The following is a 12500-nucleotide window of genomic DNA, read 5'->3' as shown; positions in this document are numbered from 1 at the left end:
TGGGTCCAGAGCGAAACTTTGGAACGTTTCGGGTTTTGTTTTGGTTATTCTCTTAACCCTTCATCCTTCGGCTTCTTTTACCACATTCTTTTACTTTTCCCTATTCTGTTTTTGCGCTTAGGATAGACATGGCTATTCGGTTATCTTTCATCCTTGTGCCTCTTTTACGTATTAAAAAAGCTATAAGGAAAAGAGGAGTGGTTGAGTGATTCCATTGTAAAATCTGTTTTGAATATTCACTTCCGCCCGAAAAATAAGGCAAAATAAGGAAGACAAAACTAAGATATAATGTGGGCAGGCTACCATCATCCTAACGACTAACACGCCACATGTCAAAAAATCTTGGCATCTCCCGGGTTGAACCTTTAATATCAGACCTCCGGTTGATCTGGGTCTCACACGCCAACTCTCTCTCTCTCTCTCTCTCTCTCTCTCTCTCTCTCTCTCTCTCTCTCTGTTGTTGCGGTTTTCGTGGCAACTTCCTTTCCGGCACAGGCTACTCTTCTCTCACTACCTTTGCTCCCGTTTTCCTCACTTTGATTTCGTTTTCACCCTTCCAGGTTTCCCCTGTTCTTGTTATTGTAGTTCCTCCTCTCCTCTTTTCGTTGTAGCTTTTTACCAATCTATTCTGTAGGCTTATTTTTCATTACGTCTCCCCTTTGCGTCTACCTCCCCCATTAAGCTTTTTTTTTTTTGCTTTCTTTTTTTTAATCGTCTGCTATTGATAGGTAGTTGGGAAATTTCCGATGAGTATTGATGGTTTATGTAATAGCAACGCAATTAGCCGTTACTTGTGCCGTAACAAATTCAAAGCTGAATTAAACTCACACACACACACAAAATCCAAATAAACGCGAATAAGATCCGAAGAATTTTTCGAGCTTTACAGTCCTCATAAAGTTGAAAAGTTATTGATTATTTGGTTGATGAAAATATCACAAGATATTGACGTCAGACCAACGGCAGTCAATGTGAAGTCACGGAGAGTATCTATCTGGTTTCATGATATAAAGGTTGTGTCATGAGCTGCTCTGAGATTGGCGAGATGAAGTTGAAGTGTTCATATACAAAAACAGATCAGTGGTAAAACTATGTCGATTGATACCAATTGTTATTAGATTCATATATACAGGATACTTTAGCAGTTGCATGGAAGATAAAAAGAAAGATATACGAACGTACAATAAAATTTCATATTGCTAGTCTTTTGAAAGTAGTGCAATACCATTCTTACAATAATTTATAAAAGATATTTCAAAACTAGCCAACATGAAACGAATATTCTGAATTTATTCAAAAGGAAATATATAAGTCTGTGTTCGTTCTTGACACTCAGAAAACACAGAATGGGTCATGAAATTGTACCCAACGAGAGGGATTATACTTAACAGTGACATGAAATTAAGAATGACAGCTCGAGCCTTACCTGTATATAGGAACGGTGGGCTGGCTCTCCTTATACCACAGTGCCAATAGAGGCTTGTCGGCGGGGTCAGTCGGCTGTGGCACCAGGCAGGGCAACTCCGCTTGTCCTCTGACGACAGACCATTCCGTGAACCAGGCTGGAATAGAGAAATTATGAGATTTAGAGTCACACTCCTTTTTGTTTCTCGACCTTTCATCATCCCCTTCTGTTTTGATGGTACAACAAAAAATGTGAGTTTTATGTGGTTTTAATCCTGGAGATTTGGTGTCATATTTCGCCTTTGCACATCTCGATCTTTTGTCATTCTTTTGTGAGTTGCGTTTCTATGATTTAGATTCACGCTTCGCCTTTATTCGTGTCGAGATTTCATAATTTCATGTCGCTTTTCTGCCTTAAGGAAAATTGCAATTTATGAGATTTTAGTATTTGGTGCGTCAAGATTTATGGCTTTAATCGGTGTGCCTTTGATGACGTTTATATTATTATTATTATTATTATTATTATTATTATTATTATTATTATTATTATTATTATTATTATTATTATTATATTATTATTATTATTATGACATATAGAACAGAAAGGCATATCTTAATATTAGCATTCCAAAAATATATAACGTTTATAGACATTATAAAAAAACTACAAAACACAAGAAAATGAAAGATACTGAAAATAATGATAAAACAAACTAAGAAATGTTGCTTTTCACTTCAGCATTGAAGGGAAGTTTATTTTAACCGTATGAAAATTATCATCTCTTGTCAAGAAGACTACAAATAGATATTCAAGAGAAATACAGTAAATTTGGACATAACGTGCAATGTGCGATGCCCAATTTAAATTAGTAACTATTTCAGCGCCAGCGGCCTTCCTGAAGTATCCGAGGCCTCGATATTGTAGTATCATTTCCACTCTAACGGGTTATTTGCCATACTTTTTCCATTTCATTCCATTATGGTATTTGACCGTAATACTTAAATTGCAATGCATATTAGATCTGCTTCAATTCCCTGCTCTTGAACAAAAGTAAATAAATTTAAGTAATTCTTTTATTGTTTTGGTGCTCATATTTTCAATTCAGAGCCAAATTACATTGCTTGTGTTTTATGAAAGAGAATCAATTCCAATTAATTTTCATATCCACAACACCACGAAAGAGAACTTTTATTTTTTCTCGTACTTTTATCCTTACAATGCTTCTCTGGTTTGAATATTGAATTAAGGTTATAATTACACCTTTATTGTTGGGGTAGACTGTTGTTAAAATCATATATATACAAAAAGCATTATATATTGTATATAATGAAGAAATTATTCCTATTATGGACAAAAACTTGACTTTTCTTTTATGGTGACAGAGGAATTCTCAACTGAAATAGAAGCCAACTAATATTTTATCTTTCAGTAACCAGGATATTATCGCAGTATTGTTTAGATTTATATTACTATTACTTTTTTACGCGGCCAAATATTCAGGAGTCATTTATTCACCTAACAGTTAAATTTATTTAAATAAGTGCAACACATTCTTCACATCTGATAGGCAGTGGCGCTTCTAAAACAACTACAAAGCATTCAGCATAGTCACCCTTGAGTTATTGCCTATTGAATGACAATTTGAGCAGGAATCTCATTTCGCTCGTGAAATTCTTCGTCTCGCTTGGTCGGAGGAAGGAAAATTGAATAGAAATTAATTACGCGCGTCTAATTAAATCTTCAAAGGCCACTGGCTCTGAGCTTCCACCCAGGAGACCTGCTTCCTCTTTTGACAAGTCTGTGTTGGTGTAATTAACCGCAGAACAGCAGCTTGCACTTAACCTACAATTCAAGCTGTCGTTATAGTGTAACCGGCAACAGTATATGAGAAAACAAATTGTTAGCATCAAAGACGACTTGTGACTACGAATTAAAATGTTCAAGTGGATGTTAGGATTTTATTTTTACAAATGAAACTCAACAATAGAACAATGTATGTAGCGATCGAAATTGCAACATAATAGTAAAAAAAAATCTACAATGAAGTGCTCATTACTAAGACATCCGATAACCGATGGGACAAAAGTCTGTTAGTGTGAAAACAAAATATAAAAGCACAGATAAGAGAAAAATGAAATTCAGTGTAGAACGAAAGATTCTTATTTTGAAAACCTGAACAGAGATCATAAAAGAACAAAACAAAAGTTATTTTAGTCTTCATTACGACATCCGAAACTCACCTCCAAATTCTGAACGTAGAAATAAAAATTTATATAGAAAGCATTTCTTAAGAACAGAATCTCGAAATCAATATATGGAAAATGGTTATGACCACGAAAACTCCAATTCAAATACAAGCAAAGAAACGCGTGCATGGCCGTACTTAAGTTCCACCGCAAAGGAACGATAAAAATGGCGGGCATAAAACGGTAATTTCGCTTGGCAATGTTATCCGAGGGAAAAATCATTTGGACTTGCACGCTCTGGCTTTATAGCTTATAAAAAAACCTCATATATGTGCAGGGGAAAATATACAATGAATGGAAGTTATCCTTTAGAAGCAAAAATTTTCCTTTGTGCTCAAATAACTCAATGGCGATTTAATTTGCCTTTCTACTCTGTTAGGTGAAAATTATAAATAGCCTTTTGTTCTTTGGATTTAATTGCGCAGATCATTAAAAGGATATTAAATCACACGTGGAATAAACAGTAACCTGTACAACCAGTTTATCCACGAGGAGAAATGACGCTGATGACTTCTAAATTTTTAATCTCAAATGATAGGTTGTATATCAGAGCAACTCAGTGAGATTACAGGAAAACCAGGTAAAGATGAGAGCGAGTTAGCTGATAAGTTTTTAAAATGATTATGATGTTTCCTGTAAATGATCATTCTGAATATGATTCAGATGTGCAGCTATATCGATATATTTATATTCAGATATTACTTTATATATATATATATATATATATATATATATCTATATATATCTATATATAGATATATATATATAATATTAATAAGATATATATATAAAATGGATACATATATATATATATATATATATTTATATATATAATATAATACAATATATATAATTATATATTATTATAATTATGATTATATTATATATTATAGGATATAGATATCTATATTATATATATATAAATATTATATATATATATATAATTATATAATTATATATGTATGTTTATAGGAATATATATATATATTTTATATTTATATAATATTATCTATATATATATATTTATATATAGATATATATAATAAATATATATATATATGATATATATTATATTCTATATATATATATATATGTATAATGTTATATGTATATATGAAGTGACGATGGATTACTGCTATAAGGATATTATATAATAAATAATATATTATAATTTATAGAATCTATATTATATCATAATATTATTTATATAAGATATAAGTATATATAATATAATATAATATATATATATATATATTATTAGGTAATATATATATGTATATTGTATAAGTTTCCTTATATGGAAGCTTGAACGATGGGATTACTGCGAGGACTTTTGCCTTCATTTATGTATCATCACGTTCCAAATGTTCGTGATTCAGTTATACATAGATACAATGTAAATGTGTATGTATATATTCATTTTTGTATGTGGCTGTGTATGCTCTTGTGTGTAAGTGTAAGCGCGCACATGTGTGTGTGTGTGTATGAGCATGTATTCTCTTTATTCGAAGAGACTGGGATATGTCTCGCTAGAGTAAGGCACATGGTAAATCTTCTCGGACGAAATTCGATATAAGATTATTAGTATAAGCACACGAACTCGGGCCAGCAGCAATTTTTAACTTATGAATAGTAAAAGCTCATTTCTTTTTCTCTGCCGGGTAATGCATGCAATGAGTTCTGAGTACGCATGAAACTCGGTGAAGAGTTTTATTTTTTTTTTTTTATTCTAGCTTGGTGTGAGGCATGTATGTCATTTGGAGGGATAATGTCCTTGAAAAAAAAAAATTATTATATTACTCCAAGCAGCCTTTAACTTTGCCAGTGAGTGACAGTCCAGAAACATCTACATGTCTGTGCTGTCAAACTAAGGATTTATATTCCTAGTTGTTTTTTTCATAAGTTCCTCCATCTTCTGTGAAACGGGGATTTTGCCTTCATCGAAGCGAAATTCCTTAATGTTTCCTTATTCTCGTTCCTGGTCTCATTTTACTTTGCATTTTTCGATGGGACGGCAGTGGTGTTTCAGTCCAAATGACCTCTGCATAAAAGTAACATAACTGGAATTCTACAAAGACTGCAACTAGTTTTAGTGCTTCTTCCTAGGGTATGTTTTTGGCTCTTTCAATCTGTCTGTCTGTTTACCAGCTGGAATACGGAAATCTTAAGAACACAGTTTACTATATTAGAGTTTGGTGTTAATCACATTGTATCTGGTCACTATTTTTATACAACTTAACATTATTATTACCGTTGCTTCGCCTTTGGAATAAACGACAGCGACCTGTTGTTTTGAGAGGAAAAACGTTAATAAAGTCATGTATTCATTGGTGAAAGTGTGAATAACAGAGAGTGTTTGAATAACGATCACAAACGCCTTGCTGGAGTTCAGCAACATCTGAATGCCTTATCTAGTGTTAGATGTTTTAGCCAAGAGGAATGCAGTCTTTGAATTACTCTTACATCCCTTAGCTCAGAAGAAAACGAGATAAGTAAGAGAAAAATACTCATACATCCCTTAGCTGAGAAGAAAGCGAGATAAGTAAGAGAAAAATACTTTTACATCCCTTAGCTCAGAAGAAAACGAGATAAGGAAGAGAAAAATACTCTTACATACCTTAGCTGAGAAAAAAACGAGATAAGTAAGAGAAAAATACTTTTACATCCCTTAGCTCAGAAGAAAAACGAATAAGGAAGAGAAAAAAATACTCTTACATACCTTAGCTGAGAAGAAAACGAGATATGTAAGAGAAAAATACTCTGATATCCCTTAGCTTAGAAGAAAACGAGATCGTAAGAGAAAAAATTCTTTTACATCCCTTAGCTCAGAAGAAAACGAGATAAGTAAGAGAAAAATACTTTTATCCCTTAGGCTCAGAGAAAATGAGATAATGAGAGAAAAGTACTTTTTACTCTCTTAAGCTCAGAAAAAAAAGAAAATGAGATAAGTAAGAGAAAAATACTTTTACATCCCTTAGCTCAGAAGAAAACGAGATAAGGAAGAGAAAAATACTTTTACATCCCGTAGCTCAGAAGAAAACGAGATAAGGAAGAGAGAAATAAGTCTTGAATTCTAGATCTTGGCCATTGTCTGAGTTAAGTCCTTGTCTCCTTTTCGCATTATACCAGGTTTCTAAAGGGACAACCTGCTTGCTCCGGATTGAGGTGAAGTACCTGTGAAACTGGTACATATTACGGAACGCTCTGAAGGAAGGGAGGAACTGAGGGAAGTAAAGAGGGGAGGTGGTCTTGGAGCTTCATCAAAGTCGAGACAGTTGTCATTTATCTTGTTGAGTTTTATTTGCACACTGAAATATATAATGAATGTGTGTAGTGAGCTTTATTTTTATTACTGTGAAATACACGAGGAAGCCGTGAGTCCTACATTTAAAAAATGCTGCTATTATTGCCATATCCTTATTTGAAAACGCATTTTGCATTCATTAAGTAAATGTTTCTATATCATCCGGGTATATACTTATGAATGCATTCACGCATGGATAAAAAGCTTCCCTAAAAAAGAATAACTGTATCCAAACAAATCTCACCTTCCCTATTTTTCATTGCTGCGACGTAATCCGCAAAAAGATTTCATTCGTAAGTAAGTTCTGATTGAAGTACTATATAAAAATGTTGATAAAAATCTCAAACATTAATGCTGCAAGAGAATAGTCACATTAGATGATGAACTCATTCTACGGTTATCACGGAGGCACACAAATTAATCTATTAGCTCTTTACTTTGAGTAATTATTACTTTTGATACTTTAATAATGCATTCAGTATGCTCTATCATCTAGGCGAATGTAAAGAAGTTTCCCTCCTGCTAACGAACTAATTATATTGAGGTTGATGTTTGATCATAAATTAATTAAGTTAAATAAAAGAACATACACGTTGAGTAAATATGACTCAGGAATGAGTTCGAGCGTTTTATTTATAGATTCTTCATAAATGAGCCTTCCTCTCATTACTTAATAACATAATTAACTTCATCAGAAATGTTTAGTTCCTATAGTGAAAGGCGGATGCGGAGGTATGATGATTACGATGTAATATGTATCTGCAGCTAAATTACTGCCCAAACCATTTTACCGTCGCATAAAAAAGCCAGACCCTAAGGAGAGAGAGAGAGAGAGAGAGAGAGAGAGAGAGAGAGAGAGAGAGGAGAGAGGAGATGAGAGGGGGGGGGACGAGAGAGAGAGAGAGAGGGAAGCTAAGAAAATATTGTAAGTTTTTCATTAGACAAGAATACTAAAAGGGGACGTTTGTAAATCTAACACATGTAATTTGAACAGGCACTTTTTAAAAACTGGTGTTAATTGTGAATACACACACATATATATGTATATATACATTGTATAAAACGGTTTTTTGTTTTTTTATCACCTAAAGGAAGAAACGGATATACTTACGCATGCAAATAGATATTTCTGAAGAAAATATAACCTAGCCTCAGCAAACAGATGTGAAGTAAAAGCATACAAGATGACCACTTGTGCAATATTATAATATTATTTTTCCGTCACATACATTTATGCATGTGCATTGTGCACTTATATTGCAAACCATAATGATATAATGAATCACTTATCGTTAATTTTTGGAAACGTATTACCCGACCTATGCCTCACATATCAAAAAGAACGGGGTCGGTATCGTTTATGGTCATATGGCCAATTGCAATCATGAGCTAATAATAAATCCCAGCTCAATATGGACAATTTGAAAGATAACCCTTTCCAGTGATGATTGACATGGCTTCCATGAAATCAGGAAAAAGTATAAACAAGAGTCCTTAATTAACGGAACACTTTTTTTTCTTGTTTATTTGCTTTTGCAATATTGCAATTACATTAATTTAATTAACATTCGCTAATATAAATATGACTTTTTGTTGGCTCGACAAGCTTGACATGCAGGTTTGCACCAAGTGAAGCGCTAGCAATGGGAGTTTATTTGAACGTATATTCAAATCTATTGAGTATATATACAAACTTATGTATAAATAAGTTGTCAGGTATGCGCATGCATGTCTCGCTACAGCCTCTCATCGTCAGGACGTGCTTGGTTACTACCTCCATAGGTATTCGTGGAACGGGACATTAGATGAATTATATATATGTATATATATATATATATATATATATATATATATATATATATATATATATATATATATATGTTTATATGTATGTATGTATGTATGTATGTATTATTATTATGAATGGGCGTATAAAATGGACAAGTGTCACAGGAAAACCTTAAGGAAGAGAGCTCCATAACCGTCTTGTTAATTAGCGTATCTAGAGTTGCGTTTAAACACGAGAGATATTCTCCAGTTATACTTACTGGGCAACGACCTTGCATGATCTTATTCAAAATTTGTCAAATGAAGAGGTACGACAGCGCACCTTTAATCACAAATAATTTATTGGCATTCAGAGAACAATATGCGCGTGAAATATCTAGAGCGTACTCTAGTTTCACAGAAATGATCATAAACACAGTAGTAATATTTCGCTCAACATTCACAATACTAATTTATTTAAACAAGAACAACGACTCTTGAGTTGTATTTGAAATGGTCTTTTTGCTGTTGAGTGGATTTCACTGGTTATTTCTTAGTTGTCCTGCCTAAACCTTGCACAACTTTACAGATGAAATCATTCTCTTGATATGAAGAAAGGGTCGAATGAACAGTCCAGGGGAGAGAGAGAGAGAGAGAGAGATGAGAGGAGGAAGAGAGGAGAGAAGAGAGATATTTTCGTGCCAAGTCTGGACTTCGATGATAGAAGGACGCATGCTCCAGTCACGATAGTAATTTGTTTAATGGCGCCGCCTTTCCGGGCCATAACGCAGTTGTTTAAGTAATGCCTTCGGTCGTGTGTGGTGTTGTTATTAACCGAATAACGACCCCATTTTACCAGAAGTCACCACTAATCTTCCACACTGTTAAGGGCAAATAGATTTTGTTGTTGTTCTCGGATAATAAATACAAGAGAAATGGAGGTTATTCGTTGACCCTATTCATTAGGTTCGTGACCTTTGCATGTATGTACCAATTACAAGGAGGCGATTAGGGGCCAGATTAGGGCGCAGTAAAGTGGTTCAAATGGATGCATATGTGGCGACTGCAGTGTGGGTGTGGTCGTTGGCTCCGCGGGAGGGATTCGGGAAGAGAATTTCATTTTGCCAAAATGTCCTTTTAAGTTGTTCGGATGAACCTTTTTCGGATGAGCCTTTTTGTCGCTTTAATGAGGAAACTCATGTTGGACTGAGTATACTTAATACCATTATTTACTATTCGGTCGTATTCCCAGTCTTTCCTATATGCATATGCATACGTGCATAAGTACACACACACACACACACACACACACACACATATATATAGATATATATATATATATATATATATATAATATATATATATATATATATATATATATTTTAAAAATCACAGTAGATGCACGTGACTTCATAAATAAGCGAATCCCACAGGAATATGATAGTGAGAAATATGTGTGTGTATATATGTATGTATGTGTATTTACACACACCTCACACAAACATATATATATATATATATATATATATAATATATATATATATATATATATATAAATATATATATATATATATAAATAACTAAATATTGTATCGGTATATTATAATGAATAGCAACATATGGTTTAATCAAGAATTTGCATACCGCTTCCCACTCCACATATACTGATTTAGCCATCATAGCAAGGAGGCTCTTGGGACCAGCAGGATTTTTCTTGGTTTTTATATTAATATCGGACGTATAGCAGATTTTTTGTCATCTGCGCCATGCTATTTGCTTTGTGAAAGTCAACAAAAGAAAAAAAAATCCACAGATTCGTGGACTGTATTCGTGAACTTACGCCAAAGGCCAAGCGCTGGACCTATGAAGTCATCCAGCGCTTAGAATGATGTTGAAATAATTGTCAGGAGTGTGCGGAAACTGAAAGTATGATGGAAGGAAGAGAATATGAACAGAGATTTAGTAAAAGAAATGAAACAGGTTGCATCTAGGGCTGAAGGGACGCTGCAAAGAACCTTGAGTGATGCACTAAACTTAATTGAAAATTGGTAATATCCTTGACTCGGATTTGAGCAATACTTCCATGGTTGGCCAACTTCAAAAATTTATTTATTCCATACAAACCAGTAAGGCAACTTTGTTAGTTGAGGTACTAAATAGTTTATTTATCACGAAACTGCTCCCTTTGAGCGATTTCTTAAAGGCCATGATTTATATTATAAAGAACTATAATTATATGAACAGTTCATCATCAGATTATATGATTATAAAGTAGGAGATCTTATTAGCAATACAAAATGAATTACAGTTGCTATGAAGTGCAAATTACGCTTTCAAGAGAGTGCAGGCGGTGGGGTGTTCAATGGAAATGGCTTTTAATCTTTTATACAAAACAGGGCTTCTCACGCTATCTTTGTGTACTTAACTCTTGCGAAGATTGTTATTTTACTGAGATTTTTTTTGCTCTTGGTGAGCGCCATCCGCACGCCAAGTCTGTGGTTTCGTGTTAGTCTTGGGAATCGGATTAACACCTTCTGGTTCACATTTGATAAATAAATTCCAAAATACAGAATGACTTGCTGTAATGTAGGATAAAAAAGTATAATCAATTCATGCTGCGCTACTCGTTTGTTCAGTGAAAAGAATTAATTGTGAAAAATTACTTTCTCGAGTAATGTCATTTTATTAGATGGTGAAAGTACACCCCTCAACATTGATGAATTATATAGTATATATATATATATATATATATATATATGTGTGTGTGTGTTATATATATATATTATATACTTATATAATTCATTCATGTTGAGGGGTGTACTTTCACCGTCTATTGGAAAATGACATTACTCGAGAAGTAATTTTTTTCTATAATTTAATTCTTTTCACTGAAAAACAAAAGAATTTAAATGTGTGTGTGTATATATATATATATATATATATATATATATATATATATATATATATATATATATATATATATATATATATATATATGTATATATAATGTTTGTGCATGTGTCTGTGATATTTAAACATTAATTAGTTTCCCTTAAAAGGTGTTTGGGCCCAAAATAAGAAAAGACAAATATAAGTTGCTCATTCTCACTTAAACTTCTAATTCTGGACGAACACCCTTTGCCGAAAACTTTCGCGCCATCTTTCCCTCCTTACTAGGTCTGACTCTCCTCCTTCTCAACCCTTCTTCATTTCATTCATTCGTGTTCAACATCCACACTTTTCTTCCGTGCAGGAGGCTTGGTTCAACATTCGCATAATCCATTCCAACCTTGGCTTTCATACATATTCCTAGTTTGTACACATTCTGTTACTTTTTTTCCACCTATCTGCGACTCTCCCCTCTCATCCTAACCTCATCATAAATCATTACTTTCAAGTACTTATGAGAATTTACTGCTTTCATTCTCACAATGACTATGCTGACATTCACTGCCTCATCTTCGTTGTTACACTTTTCAATCATGACGTCACTCTTGTTCAGGGTTACTCTCAACTCTCTCCCCATGCAAATACTTATAAACTCTTTTGCCATATTCGCGATTTCCTTTAACTTTTCCCTAATCATTTCAGTATCGTCGACTAATATTAGCCATTCCACACGCCATTCACAACTCGTCTGCTTTTCACATAACATTTGACACACATCTGTTATCCTTTCTCTGTAAAGATATTCAACAGAAACGAAGACATGAGACATAGCCTTGTCTCAGGCCCACTTTGACACAAAACCTGTCAATCTCGCGCCTCCAGATTCCAA

At 33.6% G+C, this 12500-nt stretch overlaps 1 protein-coding gene across 2 annotated transcripts in view; it reads right to left on the bottom strand.

Moving 5' to 3' along the window:
• LOC135219378 (nephrin-like) overlaps positions 1–12500 on the bottom strand; it is a 330968-nt gene that overhangs the window by 141030 nt on the left and 177438 nt on the right. For both annotated transcript variants that reach the window (XM_064256103.1, XM_064256104.1), the window contains exon 2: positions 1427–1562. In XM_064256103.1, the coding sequence (XP_064112173.1) occupies positions 1427–1562 (136 nt within the window). The remainder of the gene's footprint in view (positions 1–1426; positions 1563–12500) is intronic.

Source organism: Macrobrachium nipponense, chromosome 1 (assembly GCF_015104395.2).
Source record: "Macrobrachium nipponense isolate FS-2020 chromosome 1, ASM1510439v2, whole genome shotgun sequence".
Lineage (NCBI taxonomy): Eukaryota > Metazoa > Arthropoda > Malacostraca > Decapoda > Palaemonidae > Macrobrachium > Macrobrachium nipponense.
This window is presented reverse-complemented; position numbering and strand designations above follow the sequence as displayed.